The 19,431-nt window shown below is 43.7% G+C and overlaps 1 protein-coding gene across 1 annotated transcript; it reads left to right on the forward strand.

Annotated features, from left to right (window-relative positions):
• Window positions 1–997: 997 nt before the first annotated feature.
• anln2 (anillin, actin binding protein 2) lies at window positions 998–16,118 on the forward strand. Its single transcript, XM_079224059.1, has 24 exons — window positions 998–1,016; window positions 1,707–1,806; window positions 1,973–2,140; window positions 3,738–3,922; window positions 4,089–4,181; window positions 4,961–5,035; window positions 5,426–5,510; window positions 6,406–7,593; window positions 7,784–8,073; window positions 8,152–8,246; window positions 8,908–9,034; window positions 9,436–9,571; window positions 9,800–9,976; window positions 10,113–10,239; window positions 10,462–10,510; window positions 11,630–11,683; window positions 11,764–11,796; window positions 11,887–11,908; window positions 12,082–12,191; window positions 12,730–12,783; window positions 13,334–13,420; window positions 13,792–13,899; window positions 13,986–14,119; window positions 14,993–16,118. Exons 2-24 carry the CDS (start codon window positions 1,713–1,715, stop codon window positions 15,141–15,143), a joined length of 3,642 nt encoding a protein of 1,213 aa, XP_079080185.1. The 5' UTR covers window positions 998–1,016; window positions 1,707–1,712; the 3' UTR covers window positions 15,144–16,118.
• The last annotated feature ends 3,313 nt before the right edge of the window (window positions 16,119–19,431 follow it).

The raw sequence follows: 19,431 nt of genomic DNA on the forward strand, positions 1-19,431 counted from the left end.
TGAAACGATCCATTTGAGAAGCATGTGTTGTTACTGTGAGCTTCTGATGTGTCAGAACATACTTAAGTAAAGCTAATAGGAGACTTTATAGACATTCGATTACAGGAAATGTCCCTGTGGTAGCGGTTCACATTAATATACAAGTGGCCTACCTAAACCCATACTTCCTTGTCAAGATCTACGGCCCTGAAAAATAAATATATTTATTTAAGTAATATGTTTCTAACTGGATCCATGTCTCAGTTGTGAGATAAATGGGTGACCCTTAAAGATCTTTCACCATTTTGTTTGAAGCTTCCATCCATCATTTAACTTTAACAGCCTATTTACTGTTTCTGATCCATGGTTTTGACACATAACACAACTAGTGTAATAAATACCATTCATGTATTTAACACATTTGATCAGAATCAGAACCATTTATTGCCACGTATGTTTTCACATACAAGGAATTTGTCCTGGCGGAAGGTGCATACATTTACAATATATATATATATATATAACAATAAACAGAGTGCAATAACGGGGAGCATGAATACTTACAATTAAATCTACAGTAGAATATAAAATGAAAGGTAAAATAAAGTGCACAGTCAACAGATAGCAGTACTTTAAGGTGTGATGTAGAGTTATGTGAAGGTGACAGGTGTAAACCTGTATGTTATACAACATATACCATCTTACTGTCAGTTATGACTCATGTTAAATATGTCTCACGCCAGTAGATTCCACGTCACACTGGTGTTGTGTTGGAATCCTGTTATGCGTGTTTAGTCTCGTGACTACGGTAAAACGGCCTCCGCGTGGACTCAGATCACTCCGCGCCGTGATGCGCTCGCGGCCTCCTCCACAGTATTTACGGTACTTCCGGTTGGATGCGCGGACGCGTCAGAAGCGTCAGAAGAACCCGCTGAAATTCAAAGTTGAAGGAGGAGACTCACCGAAAGCATTAAACAACACGAAGCTCGTTTCTTGGTTTCTGTCAGTTGACCCGTTTCACACGGACTTCTTTTCAGGTAAGACGGACAGGACTCGCTCCGCGTATCTTCTGTGTGTAACAACGGCTAAAGCTAGCGTGCCATTCTAAGCTAGGCTAACGTTACGCTAAATTAGCCGGAGTTGACTCAAACGGCAATGTTGCTAACCCTAGCATGCTAATGTTAGCTCCTTTAGCTAGTTTTCAAGTTCCAGATTTACAGCGCTCGAAGACTGAAACGTCACAAGCTTACTAATGAAATGGAACTCCAGTTATTTCAGTGTTAAGAAGACATGTAGCTAGCTAGCGGGGTTAGCCGTATTTAACATTAGCTGACAAGTTGGCACAACTTGCAAGCAATGTGTTTCATTAAAACAATTACCTGAGCTGAAAACTTAAACGTTTTCACTTTATCTGTGATAATGCTGCGGCGTTTTTATACAGTTAATGTGTCCTCTGTCTGTGTAAAAACGACTGACAACTTTAATCAATTTAGCCCTTTTTTTTAATGGTAAAGCCAGAGTTTTTAACCTAAGTTACATAATCTTAACGTCAGCCCATCACAATGCCTGGCATGACCTAGCTAGGTTAGTAACATTAGTAGGAAGAAGGTGTTTTGAGAGAGGAGTGAATGCTAAATTAACTACCATTGGTGTTGTGCTTAAAGGTCTCTGTTCAATAACAGGTGACATGTTCAAATACACACAGTCTGTAATGTCACTGTTTGCAGCTCAGCATGGAGGTTGACGAGGAAAACGGTGCCAACGTCAACTTGAAAAGACAGAGAGCGCCTCTGTCTGACTCTGAAGACAATGTGCTCTCCCCATCAGGTTTGTTTCTTCCTGTATTCAAAATCATGGATCGGCTCAGAGCAGGAAACACAATTGGCACCTGCCAAATACAGGTTCACAGACGTATCTCTATCGTAATCACGGCAGTCTTTGCAGTTACATTTGTGACTTTTGTCCTTGTGCGTCCTTCTGTCTGATGTCTCAGAGGGGAGCGATGGCCAGAAGCGGCGGCGTCTGGAGCCGGCCGGTCAGGAGAATCGCAGCCCGAAACCATCGACCTCTGGACGCCTGGCTGAGCTCGACGCAAAGCCCGACACACCGATGGTGCCTTCAGTCCGGTCCAGAGTCCATCAACTCACGCAGAGACGAGAGGGTAATCCTACCTTCACCGTTATCCATTAGGGTAGACGTAACATTAGAAACACCTCCAGTATAACGCAAAGACTACTGTCCACAAATACAGCCCCAGAAACAACCTTAAAATGACATCAACACCTCAAACGGATTCAACAAAATGCTTTATGAAGATGTGATTTATTGCAGGGCTATTGTATTGTGCTGCATTCACTTTAACTTGGTGGAACTAATAGTTTATCTGTTCAAATGTGTATGTACAGTAGTATAGCAGTGTCATGTGTGCAATGTTTATGGTACCGCTCAAGATGGTGACCTGTCACCAGTCAAGCTGGATTACCTGCATTCAAAATGAGAACTACTGTGAAGGTGCTGAGCCGGTGTGTTAGATAAATACTGTAATGTTGTTTTAGGGGGAGCTCCTCTGGCCCAGCGGTGTTTCTCTGATCCTGGGACGAATAGCCCTTCATTCATCCTCCATGAAAAGGGCTTCAGAGAGCATATCCTAGGTGAGGATGCAAATGATCGCACACACATTCAGAAACCTCTGAGAATGAACATCAGACTCATCACAGATTACAGTTTCTTTTCTATTTTTCCTTTCTTAAAAGGTTTAAACAGACATTGGAACAGCAATAGATGGAAGTCAATGTAATAAACTATCAAAGACTGAAATGGTCTCTGGCCTTCCGCTCAGACCTGACAGTGGCTAGAGGTCTGGGGGTTGAAGGTTTGATTCCAGCTCAGTCAGTGAAAGGATTTGCTGCAAAGTCCTCAATAAAAAGGGCAGAACGTTTGGCTAACGTGATTGTGACTAAGCTCAGGCATTTAGACATTTTTGCACAAGTTCTTTTTGAAAGGGGAGATCCACATATTTCTGAAGGCATGTCTCGGTTAAAAGTATGCCAAATGAATTATAATTCTCCACTGCACTCAGCAGATGCTGGTCAATGATCTGTCATCACGTTACGGATCATTTACCAGCATCCCAGGAACTCTGTATAATTACAGCCGTCTGCATTCACAGTGCATCCTCCCACACTACTGCACTGTCCAAGACAAAGGAAAGCTTAGTTAAATATTTACTTTTATATATATTTTTCATGTTCATATTGAATAGAACAAATCAATGTAACATTGGAGGAGAGTTTTTACAGGTTAGCCTGTTTTGTTGCCTGAACAGGTTCAGCTTCCTGCTATCATTTATTTCTTTTTAAATCAGCTCCCTGTTGAAATGTTTATGTTGTACAGTACTGTGGATGCTTAAGATGAGTATAAGAGCCATGCTAGGAGTTGTATCTGCCAAACTTCCAGCAGGCATATTTGAGCAACGGGGAGACCAGTAAAGAACCTGCAGTGTTGTCGGCGTCTTGGTGCTCATTGGGCCTGGGAAAATAAATGAAAAGTAGTTTATTATGAATGTCAAGGGCAGCTTAACTAAACTACTCTCTTTTACTAACTCAAATCTACTTGCAGTACACACTATAATGCTGTTATATAGAAAAACATAGATCAGATTGGAACTTGGTGACAGCAGATACTCGATATAACATTTCTTTGGAATATTGCTTCCATTTATGCTTTTAAACGTGAATCTCTAAATGTTTTCCTCCCAGCTCAGGGAGAATTCAATCAGCGCATGGAGCGTTTTAAAGTGCCGGTGTTGCAGGTCGGCCCCACCCCGGCACCGAGCCCTGCCAGCGGCTCCCCGCGGCCCCGCTCCCTCTTCGTGTCTGCCATTCAGCAGAAGCTCCACGGCACTCCGGCCCTCAGCACCAAGCAGGCGTCTCGCATTCGCCAGGTGGGTTCAGGGACTTTTTTATTTATTTATTTTCCACTGAAATGTATGAGCAGTACCTAAAATGACTTGGATCGACACCATTCTAGATCTCTCGTACTTAGATGAGCAAATTAACTCAAAAGCCTCAGAAGAACTTAAGAATGTCGGTCATGGTTTCACTTCTCAGGAACGGGAAGAGGAGTTGAGCCATTTGCCTTTCCAGCCAATCAGTGAGAACGCCTGGCTGAAAAGGAGCAGCTCCGATCCCTCGTTATCTCAGGTGGGTTTGTGATCTTGTAGTCACAAAATATATATTTATTTTTTATTAATTAATTAAAGTAGATGGGGTTGATTTGGCTCAGAAAGGACGATAACAAAAAAACAACGATCACTCAATTCTTCTGTTTTGAGCGTTTCTATGATGATAATTAGAAGTGTAAATACCAGGCAGTTTACTTCTTGGTTTGCCATGAAGTGATGTATGAATGGTTATTGCATGTACTAATAGGTTGTCCCCTTTGAATGCTATCTAGTATGTTCAGTTCAGCAACATACTCTACAGACCAACTCCTGTTTTTAAACCGTTTCTTGTGGATGTGATTTGATGTTTTTACGTTAAGTGAGACGGTTTGTTTGAGGTTTTTTTTACACACCAGTTCATTAAACATTAGCAGGGATGGACCCCGTCTGGCCCGTCGTCTCCCACCGCCTGGGTTCTTAGATCTAGAGGGAGAGTCCTTTGGCCTCCTTTGCAGCCCAGTGATGTGAGTCTGTGACCAAGTACCCCTTCTCTTTCTGGTCACTGGAGCTTTGACGTATTAATACTTGGAGCCAACAGAATGGGCCATATGGATTTGGGCAGTGACGAGAATTAAATTGGATAACAGAACAAGGCAATTATATCAGCAACTACCTTTTGTTGGAAGAGTGACCCATTTCCATGGCTCCAGGTGTTTGTCTCTCCTTAAATAGTGCACCTCTTCAAGTCTGGTGGTGTTTTGGGGAAATTGCCTGTTTACACAAAGTGTTGTCATTTCAACAACACGTCAACGTGAACAGAACCGTAGCGCCTCATTTGAGATGAGACCGAGGAACCAGCAGGACGAGGAAACCGACTGCTCCACGGAGATGAACGTCAGTCACCATGTGTTGCATGTCATTTATTTGATTGAAATTCTATTAACGTGGTAACTTTATGTATTGCATACAGTCACCTAGCAGGGGTATGTATTTTGACTATTCAGCATAACTCCACCTTGATAGTATATGCTCTACTGCACTGGTCATTTGGTGTTTGTTGGCATCCAGAGTTTGAATACTTTGTTTAATTTGCTTCACGTTCTCCTGCACCTTTTTATTCCTCACGGTTTCTCTGGTGGTTTTACAAATCACGGTAATACCTGCAGGAGGCACTGTTGCATTACTTTCTGTTTAGCTTCCATATTTACTTTGATTACATTATGTAGATAAACTCTGCTCTGCGTAACTCTTATGTTTGTTTCCTGGTTCTGTTGCGTCCAGCAGATAGATGGTGACGCTGAGATGAAAGATGGCAGCTTCACTGACGCTTCTGCATCATGTGCAGAGAAGCAATCTTCAGACGGGACGGGTAAGACTTTCCCTGATACGTCCTCATTAATGAGATGAACACATTTAGTATCTATAGTGTTGAGAACCAGATCAGACAGACGGCAATAGAAGTAGGAATGTCCTTAACTGACTTCAACACCAGTATTGTGGCCCCATCAAAACTTTCTCCTTTCCTTTTGTAGCTCACTGCACTCTGAGTATCACGATTATAAACACCGTCCAAAACACCCCGAACAGCCGGCTCTTTAATACACGATTTTCCGTCATGAACATCTAACATTTAATTGTCTCTAACTTGTCTAAGAGTCCTCATCTTTTCTCACAAGGCTGAAATGTGTAACGACCAGCCTGCTTCCCTAATGTCAACATACTGATAAACATGTGTGAGTGTTGTACTGCAGAGCGTGGAACCTTGAGGAACGTTTTCTCACAGACGTTATCAGACGTTAGCATGCAAAATGTCCTCTTTCCCAGCCGCTGTGCCGCCTTATATTCACGATACTTTGAATAAGTTATTATTCATTCCATGAAGTGTCTCTCTGACTCGCTGCTGCTGCGTGAATAGTTTACTGCTTTAATGATTTCAACTCAAACGTGCATAAGGAAGGCAGCCGTCTTGTTAGTGCTCTCGTATATAATTGCACATTGTCGATGGGATGTATTGAAGTTGCAGATCAGTTTGAGACTTAAAGTTCAAGTTAATGTTACCTCCATGTTTATATGGCACACTGATTGACAATTATACTTACAATTATCTTAAAAAACAGTATCAGGTTTCTGCTGATCAGCCCCAAAAAAACCTGTTCCGTGCACCCATATAAACAAATAGATATGAATCACTACCTGCTCTAATGCATATCAAGTATGAAGCTTAGGTAGCCTGGTGTTAAGATGTGAGAATACCTTTTCAACAGGTGAAAGGGAACCCAATGACTCTGAAGCTCCCGTAGAGCTTGTCCACTCTCATGAAGTTGGGCAGCTGAGCACTGGATGGAAGGAGCAAGGTGATGAAGTCAGGGAGGAGGAAGGAAATGAGGAAACGCAGCCACAGACCCAACAACCACAGACCCAGACTGTCTTGAAGTTGTCTTTCAGCGAGGATCAGAGTTTTTCCAAAGTGCCTCTCAGTGATGACCAGTCAGAGTTGCCTACAAGTGATGAGCTAAGCTCCCTAGAATCGACTCTTGCAGAGGAGTCGGACATGGCGGAGACAGTTGAGGTTTCGATTGTAACTGAAGAGACGTTTTCATATGAAGAAAGAGACGGTTCTCCATACAGCGAAGGGCCTTCAACGGATGAGGAGTTGCGGTCGTGGAGATATCCTCTAAACGAGGAGGAGTCTGTCGTAGCTGGAGAACAGGAGGAGGAAGGGGAGTTGGACTCTTCCAGAGTGGGAAAAGGGAAACCCTCTGACATCCAGGACAGTGACTGTTATTTGGGGGATGTCTCTGCTGAGACGACGAGCTCTTCTGAAATGCAGGATGATGAGAAACCGAGATCCGAGGAGTCACAAAGCGGTTTCGATGACTCTGTGAAACACGGATCTAAACCAAGCGAAGACGTCGAGACCAGAGAGTCCTGTGGAGGACTTCATGAGGGAGCCGACGCAGAAGATGTTGATGTTTGTATAATAAAACCAAACCAGAAAGACACAGGAGGATGTAGTGAAATGGATGATGTGTGTCAACAGTCAACTGAGATCCAGACAGTCTGCATAGAAGAAGTCGACATGGATCTCGAGTTGGACAGCGAGGAACAAGCGGAGGCAACACAGACGGGATACACAGTGCTCAAAACGAATATTAAACATGCAGCAACACGCCAGGCGGAGTCATCAGACACTGAAGGAGCTCCGAGCTCCACAGAGTCAGATCCCCTTCTGGAGAACGAGCAAATGGAGCGAGAGCCAGTCGATGGGCTGAGAGAAGGAACTCGCAAGGCGGAGGGAAGAGAGAGCTCAAAGAAAGTCACATTCATTCTGGAGCCCGAGCTCATCAATGACTCCACCATGTCCGAGGCTGATACCTCCACGGAGTCCAGGGCAGAGACGAGTACGTCAGGTGAGAACAGGCAGGAGGTGAGGCACAGAGTGGAGCACATGGGTGAGAGTTTGTTGGTAAGGCCGAAACCACTGGAAACACTGGGATGTTCTGAATAAAACCACAGGGTGACTAAAAGTTTGATCGTGCTCTTCCAACCTGCACCTGAACATGCACAGGTGTTATTTAGAGAGGTGTGTGTGTGTCTTTTGCAAATCACGTTTTGTGAAATGTTTTCTTTGTTTCCCCACAGACGGCTCTCACGATGAGACCAACACGGCGGAAATAATCGACCAGATGTTCGAGGAGGTGCTGGAATATGCCGGCAGGATGGAGGAGGAGAGGGCGGCCGACGCAGAGGACCGAGACAGCGGCATCGGCGTCTGCCCCGGGGACAAAGACAAGGTGGACACGGAGGAGGAGAAGGAGAAGAGCGAAGAAGAGGGCAGGAAGCTGGAGAGCAACAGAGACGAGCTGACCTTTCCTCCCAGTGGCATCCTCTCTCCGCTCAGCAAGTCTGTGGAGGCTGTGGTCACCCCGCTGGTGAGATGAGTTCATAACTCGACCTCTGATCAATTCAGAGACCGGAAACATATTGAATGTTCCGTTTTCCACCAACAGCGACTGGCAGCGAGCCAGAAGTCCAATCCTCCGTCCCTGCTCTTGACTCCAGAAGAGACCTCCAGCCCTCTGGCAGAGTCTGCTCCTCTATACAGGTAATGACAGCATAGACCTGTTTGGAGTTCTCCATCTTCAAGCATCAGTTCTCTTATGTTGCCGTAATGTAAAAATATGTTTTCTATTGCGTAAAGGCGGTATCACCAACGTGTCATATGGTTCTTATTTTCACTCCTTCTTAGATACTGTTTCTTAAGCTTTTCTTTTGAAGGAGCAGTAGTGATAATCAATCTGTGGGTATACTGCAGGGTTCTTATGGTCCTAAAAAAATAAAAAAATAAATTAAAAAAAAAAAAGATTTAGAATGGTTATTTCCAGGCCTGGAAAAGTCCTTGGAAAAAAATTAAATCCCCAAAGTTTTAGAAAAGTCATGGAAATGTGTTATATTCAGGTGTAGGGACGGGTATCCTTTGGGGTTTTTTTCGATATCGGTGCTAAAACGATATTTTTAAAACGATACCGGTGACTGAACCGATACTTTTTTATTGCCAAGGCAATTTTCTTTCTTCAAATTGAACAATATATTAACTGTTTAAAATATATTATAAATAAATAAATACAAAACACTTGACTTCAATCTACATCTTCAAACTGTTTAGCTTCAATCTATTATATCAAATATATTAAAAAAAGCAGAAAAAAACAGTAGTTGATTGTTACTGTTGCGTGTCTTTGAATTGTGTTTTGTCTGATTCACAGTATTGATGCCTACCGCACACAGAGGCAGAGCCACCTGCCCACCATCCAGAGCGTCACTCCTGGGGTTCAGAGGCGAGCGCCAGAATCCCAGCGTCAGCCCTCCGTCAACATTAAGGAGAAAATCACGGTATAATATACATATAATGTTGTTAATCAACTCACTCTGGTATCGTGACAACCCTACTACCATAACCGTTATGGTATGGAGAAGAGGAAGGAGTGAGCAGAGGCGTATTTCATAACATACTGCTAGACGCCACCACACACTGTCCCTTTTTAAAAACATATCGTCATTACCAAGAGTGCCCAATAAATAGTGATATTCTCATACGTGTACTAGAATATTTACGTCACAAGTATTTCACATATGTATAGGTTTCCTAATGCATGACAATATAAATGTTTGCATCATTTTGTGTCATCTATTTGCATCTGAATTTAGCATGCAATCTATTCATTTATTATTATTGCCTAAAATGCAGTACAGGTGACTAAGTCCCAGTCGTTCTGTTGTCCTTGTTGGTCCAGGCCCTCGGTGAAGAAGCAGGGAAGCTGCAGACTGTGATCAACCAGACCCTGCAGGCTCTGAGCTGCTGCACCGACGAGGAACACGGGCGAGGCTCTCTGGAGGAGGCCGAGGCCGAAAAGCTACTCCTGGTCTCCTGTAAGATACTTTCTTTAGTTTCATGTCCCATCTTTGTGTGCCACAGATAAGAATCCATGTTCACACTGTTGAAATTGTTCCCTCAACAGCAATCGTATTCTTTTGATGTCTCCTTACATCTTATATACAGCTGATGAAATAATATGAATAACAAAACTGCAACCTGACTGTCAAGCATTCTAGTTTCATTATCTTTCCGTGACTCAGGCTTCTTGTGGTTGACTTCAGGTGAGAAGCGCTCGGCCCTGCTAGCTGAGGTGACCCGGCTGAGAGAGCAGAGGAGCGCTGACCCGGGAGAGGACGGCGAGTACGAGTCCCAGCAGGCCTGCAGAGGCACCGTCAGCATCACGAAGATCCAGCTGCCGCTCAAGGTGGAATTTGTCTGCTCCTCCCACAAACGCACAGGTAGCACATTGCCTCATATTTTGACGCATTTGCATGATTTCAATACGGTGGGAAACGATTTAAATGCAGAGCTTCATCAAAGCATAGTGGTTGACGGCTACTTTTAAATGATTGACTTGTTCTTGTTGCACTGCAGGTCGGCCAAGTCACTACTTCTTCGTGCTGATCCGCTACGGGTCCTGCAACATCGTGGCCACCCCGCTGGCCACGGCTGCCGACGCGCAGAACGGAGACACCATCTCCTTCCCGACCTCCGTCACTCTGTAAGCGTCTTCATGGTCACTCCATTAATCCCATGCCTTTCCAGTCATATATCTATCATATCACTGGACTAATCGGTTCTTCTGGTTGTATATTGTTAACAAATGATTCATGAATGGTAACACCCGGAATCTAAAGAGTCTTATGTGTGAGTCAAGGTGATCATTTCAGTGGGAAAGTATCAATTAATGCATTTAATATTGTTTTGTCTCCTCGTATGTCAGGAAGGATATCCGCTCGTCCTTTGAGATCGATGTGGAGGTCTACAGCCTGGTGAGATAACACGTCTTTGTAATGTATTCATGAAGATATTCATTGAAATAGTACAACAGCAGTTCAGTGGGAAAACGCGTTGTTAACGCAAATATAGGAGTTTACTATTGTTATTCATAACCTATGTTCCATAACACTGACGCATGGAGCGTATGGCAGTCATAAAATAAGATAATACTTTATTAGTGGGGAAATTACAGGATTACAGCAGCATTGCTCACAAGTAGCAGCATTGCGCACAAGTAAATAAAAGATACAAAATCAAGTAATATAAACAGTAATAAAAACAATAAAAAAGAAGGTGAATGAATTAAAAGTGTCCAAGTTCATGACAGCAGGTTAGGTATCATGTTGTTGACTAATGGTGTTAATGCGAGGTAGGTCAGGCAGCATCTTAGCAGGCTAGTTGTCTTAGCAGGCTAGTTGTCTTAGCAGGCTAGTTATCTTAGCATGCTAGTTGTCTTGGCATGCTAGTTGTCTTAGCATGCTAGTTGTCTTAGAATGCTAGTTATCTTAGAATGCTAGTTATCTTAGCAGGCTTGTTGTCTTAGCAGGCTTGTTGTCTTAGCATGCTAGTTGTCTTAGCATGCTAGTTGTCTTAGCAGGCTAGTTGTCTTAGCAGGCTGGTTGTCTTAGCAGGCTAGTTGTCTTAGCAGGCTAGTTGTCTTGGCAGGCTAGTTGTCTTGGCATGCTAGTTGTCTTGGAATGCTAGTTGTCTTAGAATGCTAGTTATCTTAGAATGCTAGTTATCTTAGCAGGCTAGTTGTCTTAGCAGGCTAGTTGTCTTGGCATGCTAGTTGTCTTGGCATGCTAGTTGTCTTGGCATGCTAGTTGTCTTGGCATGCTAGTTGTCTTAGAATGCTAGTTATCTTAGAATGCTAGTTATCTTAGCAGGCTTGTTATCTTAGCAGGCTTGTTGTCTTAGCATGCTTGTTGTCTTAGCAGGCTTGTTGTCTTAGCAGGCTTGTTGTCTTAGCAGGCTAGTTGTCTTAGCAGGCTAGTTGTCTTAGCAGGCTAGTTGTCTTAGCATGCTAGTTATCTTCAAGCCGTTTGGTGCAAAACTGCACAGTTGGATTTGGTCTCTTTTTAAATGTGCCTGTTCTCCTGTGTTGGTCCTAGTCTCACACCTCGGGGAGCAACAGCAGCGTGGACCGGACCACCACCAAGTCCCGGGTGAGTCAGAGAGCCCACAATGAGCCAGGTGTGCAGTATCAATGGCAGTCTAATCCTCTGTGTTGTCTTCACATATCCAGGTCACGCCAAGAAAGCTTCTGAAGACCATCGCAGTGAGTGTTCAGTTTATATCGCATGCCCGAATATTATAGCATGTGTTGCTGTTTTCCACATCTCACTGAAACATCTTTTGTTTTCAACAGAGATCCAGTAACAGTCTGACATGTAAGTCTTTTTATTCTAGTACAAGGAGGCGCCTTTTTTTTTTCATTCTGTGCAATGGTAGCTAGTCATTTTTTTAGAAAACCTTTTGGAATACAAAGAAAATAAAAAAAATAAATGTATATTTTAACTTCCTGTTTGCTGCGTGTCTTCATTCTGGTCTTCTTTGTCCTCAGCTGGCGCTCTCCCTGCTCTCAGCACTCGTCGCTCCAGCAACTTCTTTCTAGTCGGCTCCCACCAGATCACCTTGTCCTCGCTGGGACACAGCAAGTTCCCCCTGGATAAGGTAACTGCTGCCAGGATCGTAAATACCGTGAAACCGCCAGAATCGTACACCGTGATATGAATCTCTGGCCATACCGTCCAGTCCTAGTTTCTGCCATTCTTTTAGAATGATTTACAGGGTGATACACGTCCGCCTTACTGCGCCCCAGAAGATGGTGTCTACTGCTGAAATGTTACTTGGATGATTTTGAATCAACTGGAGACTTTCAATGATATAACACAAGCCCACACTGACTTGGATATCTATAAATGTATATTTTCATGTAGTTAGATGGGTTGTTTTCTAAGTGCAGGCAGTACTTTTTTGTGTGTTAATTGTCCGTTGAATTGAAGTATTCAGAAGGGAAAGCGTGGCTCATGTCGCTCATCCAGTCACCAGGTGTAGCTCCTCTCTCTCTGCATTTAATTTCTGACCTCCAGCACAGAGCTGCAGACATCACTGTACACCCGTTTGGTGATTTCATTATTCGGTTACAGGTTTCCACACATGGTGACGTAACATGTCTGCCCCCTCCTCCTCTCTTTCTTCCTCCACTCAGATGAAGCTTGAGGGCAAAATCAGGAAGCTGCTGGGAGATGAATTTCAGGAAAAGGTTTTCACGACGCTGCCGGCCCTTCACCTCTCACCGCTCCCCTTCGGCTAAAACTAACCCCGTCTCTAACCGTACAAATAACCGCCGCCTCAGTCTCATTAGCATTTGCTTGTGCATGATTTTCTGTTGACTTGGGTCAAGCTCTTTCCCATTTAATCTAAAAAAATCAAACCCAATATCTCTTATATTGACTCAAGTCAGTACATTGGTGTGAAATGACACAGCGCTTCAAGGGATGTTTACTTCCTGGAGCACAACCCTAGATGTGTGTTTGTAGACGTGCTCTCTGTACACATGTCTCTGCTCACGCCTGGCATCATTTTGGATTTCATAATCTACAGGAGGAAAAAAAGTAGCATAGAAGCTACACTTCTAACCAACCATCGATAATCACTGTGTCATTTCACCGTGTGTGTGTGGGTGTGTGTGTGGGTGTGTGTATATCTGTCATTTGGAATGAAATTCTTTGCGACGTAGTTTTCTGTGCCTTTCTTCTTCTCCTCATGTCTTGCACATCAAACCCGTTTAACAGCGTTTATCCGGACCGCAGGTGCCTTTTCTCTCGCCTCTGGAGGGAAACATCTACCTGCACCTGGACAGTGAAAGTCACTCTAACGTCCAGCACCAAGGCTTCCTGGTCAGTGATGTGATGTGTCTCATCTTCCACAGCTGTGTGGCTGCATTACTATGACACCTTTACATTACATGTGGTTAGCAAATGCTTTCATGCAAAGCTGCTTACAATAAGTGCATTCAAATATGCGGTTGCAACCCCAATAGGCAAGTCCACATCAAGTGTTCCATTTAAAGTCAATAGGAGATTGTATTCTAGGTGCCATGGCTTTGAGTCTTGACCTGCAGAATTCATAGTTAAAACGGACGATCGACGCTCCTGTTGATAAACTCTGAGTTCAACAGTTTAACACCGATCGTACCGGACAAGAGGGATGTTTTCCTTAAATGTTAGGAAACCGCATTAACCACGTTTCTTTTTGGATCTGTTCCCAGACCATGTTTGAGCTGATCAGTGGATACGGGGTGTGGCATCGCCGATATTTCACCCTGGTGGGATGCAACATGTACCACTGGAACCACCCCAACGACAAGGAGTCTAAGGTACGGACCGACCCGCCGGGCCGACCCGCAGACCCACGTCCACCAGTCCCTCTTCAATGAAGTCTGTTCTGTTTTTCCCGTCCCAGGAGGCGGAGGGCAGCATCTCTCTGTCCAGCGCCCACAGCCGGTGCGTCCGGCCGGTGAAGAGAGACTCGTGCGCTCGACCTTTCACCTTCGAGCTGGTCAGCAGCGTCCCGCAGCAGCAGGACGCTGGCAACAAGTAAGGAACGTTTGTGTGGGAGATGTGGGTTGTAACCGACGTCTGAGGCCCAAATGGGTTGACTGGTTTTGATCATCTTTGTCATTTTGAACAATATCAAACGAAACTAATTCATCATGAAAACCTGTTTTTGTGTAAATGCCACTTTTGTTTACGGAAGCATGAAGCGTTTCTGGCTGCAGACCACTAGTGATGTCAGTCAGTGTTTTACTTTTGACACTTGATGGAGAAACGCCTTCTGTAGCATTGGGTTGTTTCTAGAAATGTATTTTTAAATGGTACGGTGACTATATAAAGAAGACTCTTAATTTGGAGGGGCAAGACAGTAGTCAGGGTTCTTACGCTCATGGAAAACCTGAAAAAGTCCTAAAATTTTAAAATGCTTATTTCCAGGCCTGGAAAAGTCCTTGAAAAAATTCAAAATTAAATCCCTAAAAGTTTAGTAAAAGTCATGTAAATGTGTTATATTCATGTGTTCATTTCGTTCATTTACGCTGAGTTTGAAATAATGAATATGCTTTTAAAAGAAAGACTCACAATATAAGCAGGCATACATACAGGCATCTATATAAATGTTTATTCTTTTAATCAAACTATTGTCTCATTCATTTGTGTCATTTAAGGTTTACTGGATGCTTTGTATTCTCATTGTTAGTTTAAATACTACATTTACTCACTTTTTACTGTTTACACCCAGACTTCACTAAATGTTTGTCATGACATTTGGTTTAAAGTCATGAACTCATTGGTCAGACTGTGTCTGAACCCTGAGTAGCTGTCATGTGTTTCCTGTGAGTTTAAGGCGATGCGTCTCAACAGACTCAACGTGTCTGTAACTCTGTCCGTCCTCACAAAGCTGTCGTTCTCGTTCAGGTGTTGGTTTTCAGCCGACACCAAGCAGGAGCGGCTGGACTGGATGGAGAAACTCAATCAGGTGCTGTTGGACTTCAACACGTGGAACCAGCCGGAGCGCCGGCCGTCCGGCTCGACCAGCAGTGGGAGCCTGAGGGAGAGCATCCTGTGACCCGTCGCTGAGCCCGCCCTCTCTCACGGCTCCTCTGATTGGCTCAGCCGTTCACGGGGAAGTGGAAGCGGCTTTTATGTGGCAGGTAGACGAGCCGCCATCAGGGCTGAGCTTCTTTAACGCAGAGCTTCTTTATCGGCTCGATTTCACAGTTGAAATATTGAAATTTTTTGGGGAGAGATATCGATTTGATTTTCATACTATTGTTTATTTCTCTTTTAATCTGAATCCAATCCGTATTGTTGGTTTTTGTTTTACTTTTTTTTTTGCCAATTTACAGTTGCATTTGAATATTTTTTGGCTTTTTCTTTATCATTTAATTTTGCGGGAAATGTTTTATTTAGTTTTTCTGTGGCAATCAGCAGCTTAAGCCTTTTGTTGGCGATTATAATTTGGTCACTTCCAGAAGCTAAGATGAAACTTCTTGTAGCTTATATATTTTTGAGAGCATTTACACGCATATTTAGACTGGTATTGTGTTTTTGTATAATTTAAACTGGAAGGATAAACACATTTATATAGATGCACTAATAAATACTGAAGGAGGAGGGAATCTGTAACTAAACTAATGTAGGAGGAGAATGTATTGGAAATGGTAGGAAACGCTACGAGTTATTAGCTGAGCAGCAACCCGAGCTCATTGGAGCCGTTTCAGTGAATAATACGGTTTGCATCACGGGCCGTGGAGCAGGCTGATGGCTGCTGTTTCTATATAATGTGATGGAACGACACTTGGTGCCTTTTCTCTTTTTCTACTAAAGAAGTAACCCGTTAAAATGCCAGTATGCCGTGTTCCCTCGTCCATTCGCCCGTATCGTTACATGTCTAAACCATATTATATGAGGAATACAGCGGATGAGATAACTGCGGAGGTAAAAGAATGAATGTAGTCTGTTCTGCCTGATGTCTGTCCTTTTACATGTGTTTCCTGTCTGTCATAAATGTTATTCATGTGATCTCATTCTATGCACTAAATGTGAGGTATCTATACAATAAATGGCTTCAAAACAGTTGATGGGCTTTACTGGTCCAGCCAGGGTTTTCATGCAGGAGCTGGTGCAAACGTCCAGTAATTCTAATTCATAATAAATCATTGGGTAATGTCACTTTGATGGTTCTGTTTTCGTCCCAACAGAAAACATGTTGATGTTTTTGTACTTCAAACCGGTGTCCCAGACTAATGTTGTCCCAGAGGTTCAGATCCTCCCCGTGCCTGAACGTTACTCCACACAGAGGAGGCGGTAACTGGACCTAGATGAGCTATACGTACGGCGCCTGCGAGAGTCTGGCAGGAAGGCAGCGCGGGTCAGGAATGTCATACAGGAAGTGGTCTAGAATTAGACTTCCTGTTGGTCCCATAGCTCCTCTGGGTGTGACGGCGCTCAAGGTGATGACAGCGTGGCTGCTGGGCGGCGCCGCTATACAGGGAATCACTCGGCAAATCTTTTGTTATTGTCAATTTAAGTTCAGTACATAAGGTTAGTGTGTTTCCTGTCAGATCTGTCCATTTAAAACTCAATCTGACCGCCTTCTTAAACCCCTTAAACTATGGCAGATATTGCTATAAAAACGGTATAATTCACTTCTTCATTTACTCATAACCAGTAACATATAGACTGATATTTACCCATCTGAACACAAATTCACATTATACTCTTTTCTTATAACACCAACATTATTAAAATAGCCCTAGTGGTTGCAGAGATGCACCCATTTTAGTTTGGGGATGACATTTTCGAGGAAAGGGCCTAGAAATAGGTTTGTTTCCAAAAGGCTAAAGCTCTTACGCACCGACGTATCCCATATTCACATTCAAGGGATATACGCCTTGCCATTTGACTTTCTATTTAAAGTAGCTATGTTTTCATATTTTATAATTTTAAAAAAACGAGTCAAATTAGACGTGAAATGTGTTTAAAATTGTCACCCATGTCTGCAGCTGCCCTCGGCTCTGGAGCGCTTTAGCGTCTTTCAGTTCATTGTTTTGGTTCCGTGGCATCGTCTCTCTCTGCATGACTCGATGCTTCATCACTGATCTAGAGCGGTTCTCAACCTTTTGTCAGTGATGTTCTCCCTGTGAGATATTACAAATAGTTATTTAATAAATATTCAATAAAATATAAGTGTAAGTTCATAAACTGAAGTGTATATATTCTATATTAAATCAGACCCTGATGGCACAGCACTGTTAGTGTTTTTTCAACCAACAATGCTTTGCTCTGGTTGGGGGGTACTTAGCTGAACAAATATCTCACAGGGAGAACATCAGACAAAAGGTTGAGAACCCCTGACCGAGAGATACTGGTAGTCCTGGGGAGGGTCCAAAGGAAATGCATCATGTGGGAGGGGCTAAGCAAAATGCCAAAATACCTTCTCAACAGTCTGAATCTGAGCAGGGGACAAAATAGTCAAAAAACTATTTGTTTTTCCCAATGTTATTTATCTCACACACACACACACACACACACACAGGCTTGCATGAGAGACCTCTGAAGTGCATCTTGGGAAAGCGTTGGCTCCGGCCTCGGCTCACTTGGCACGCGCCCCGCTGCCTTCTGAAGAGGTCCGGGAAGCCCGGTTCAGAGGCGGCGCTGGTGCACAGCTGCAGAGGATCAGAGGGTCAGAGACACGAGCGTCTGTGAGAACGTTTAGTTCAACAACAGAGTCGACCTCGCGGCTTCTGATGAAGGAACGATAGCGTGTGCATCAGTTCTTGGCTGCTTTGTGTCTTCTAGACAGGATAATGACCGATGCATAATTCAATGCTCCTTCCCGTAACCGTTTAGTTGGTTTCCCTTCACGAGTCAAGACTCCCAGGAGCGCTCCATGTCCACTTAACCCTGTGGTTCTCAAACGTGTTCTGTCACGCCCAACTTAGGAGGAAGACACATGTTCACACCCCGCTTTGGAGGAAGAAACATGTTCACGCCCCACTTTGGAGGAAGAAACACGTTCACGCCCCGCTTTGGAGGAAGAAACATGTTCACGCCCCGCTTTGGAGGAAGAAACATGTTCACGCCCCACTTTGGAGGAAGAAACATGTTTACGACCCGCTTTGGAGGAAGAAACACGCTCACGCCCCGCTTTGGAGGAAGAAACCCGTTCACACCCCACTTTGGAGGAAGAAACATGTTCACGCCCCACTTTGGAAGAAGAAACACGTTCACGCCCCACTTTGGACGAAGAAACACGATCACGCCCCACTTTGGACGAAGAAACATGTTCACGCCCCGCTTTGGAGGAAGAAACATGTTCACGCCCCGCTTTGGAGGAAGAAACATGTTCACGCCCCGCTTTGGAGGAAGAAACATGTTTACGACCCGCTTTGGAGGAAGAAACACGTTCACGCCTCACTTTGGAAGAAGAAACATGTTCACGCCCCACTTTGGAAGAAGAAACATGTTCACGCCCCACTTTGGAGGAAGAAACATGATCACGCCCCACTTTGGAGGAAGAAACATGTTCACGCCCCGCTTTGGAGGAAGAAACACGCTCACGCCCCGCTTTGGAGGAAGAAACATGATCACGCCCCACTTTGGAGGAAGAAACATGATCACGCCCCACTTTGGAGGAAGAAACATGATCACGCCCCGCTTTAGAGGAAGAAACACGTTCACGCCCCGCTTTGGGGTCGTCAAGAGTCTTGTCCGTTGCGCAGGAGCTAGCTAGCCTGTTAGCGGCTAACGTAAACATTTACATGAAGGTACAAGCATGTCTCCATGTATTTATTAATGACGTTTTATGTCCAAGTACTAGTACTTTTGTACTATGTGAAATTCTTATGTTCATGAGGGATGAGAGGTCGTCCTGAAACCTCAAGGTCGCCGGTTCGATCCCTGGTCTCCATAGTTGGCACGTGTTTGTTGTTTGTTTGTTTTATTCAGTCAATCATTACAACACAATGAGTAAAGTCACAATGTAATATAGAAAACAGAAAGACTGAAAAGGTAAAGGTAGAAGCATAATACTTATATATTCCTATCCTAAATTATTATCAATTAAATCGAATAATTCATTCAAAATAAATAAAAAAAATACATAAATATATACATACATTTCATTCACACAAGTGTCCTTGAGCAACACTGAAAAAACACTTTGTACAGTTGTTCCAACTGTACAAAGAAGATGAAACATGTTCATTCGTGAGCTGAAGAGCCGGTCTTTGTGCTAAGCTAACTGAGCGACATGCTGTCGATCTTCTCGTCTCACTGTTTTAAACAATAAGAGCGAATTCAGAGTGTTTCCCCAAAATGTCGCTGGTAACATTTCATCCGTAATCTATATA

This window comes from Taurulus bubalis, assembly GCF_910589615.1.
Source record: "Taurulus bubalis genome assembly, chromosome: 9".
Taxonomy (NCBI): domain Eukaryota; kingdom Metazoa; phylum Chordata; class Actinopteri; order Perciformes; family Cottidae; genus Taurulus; species Taurulus bubalis.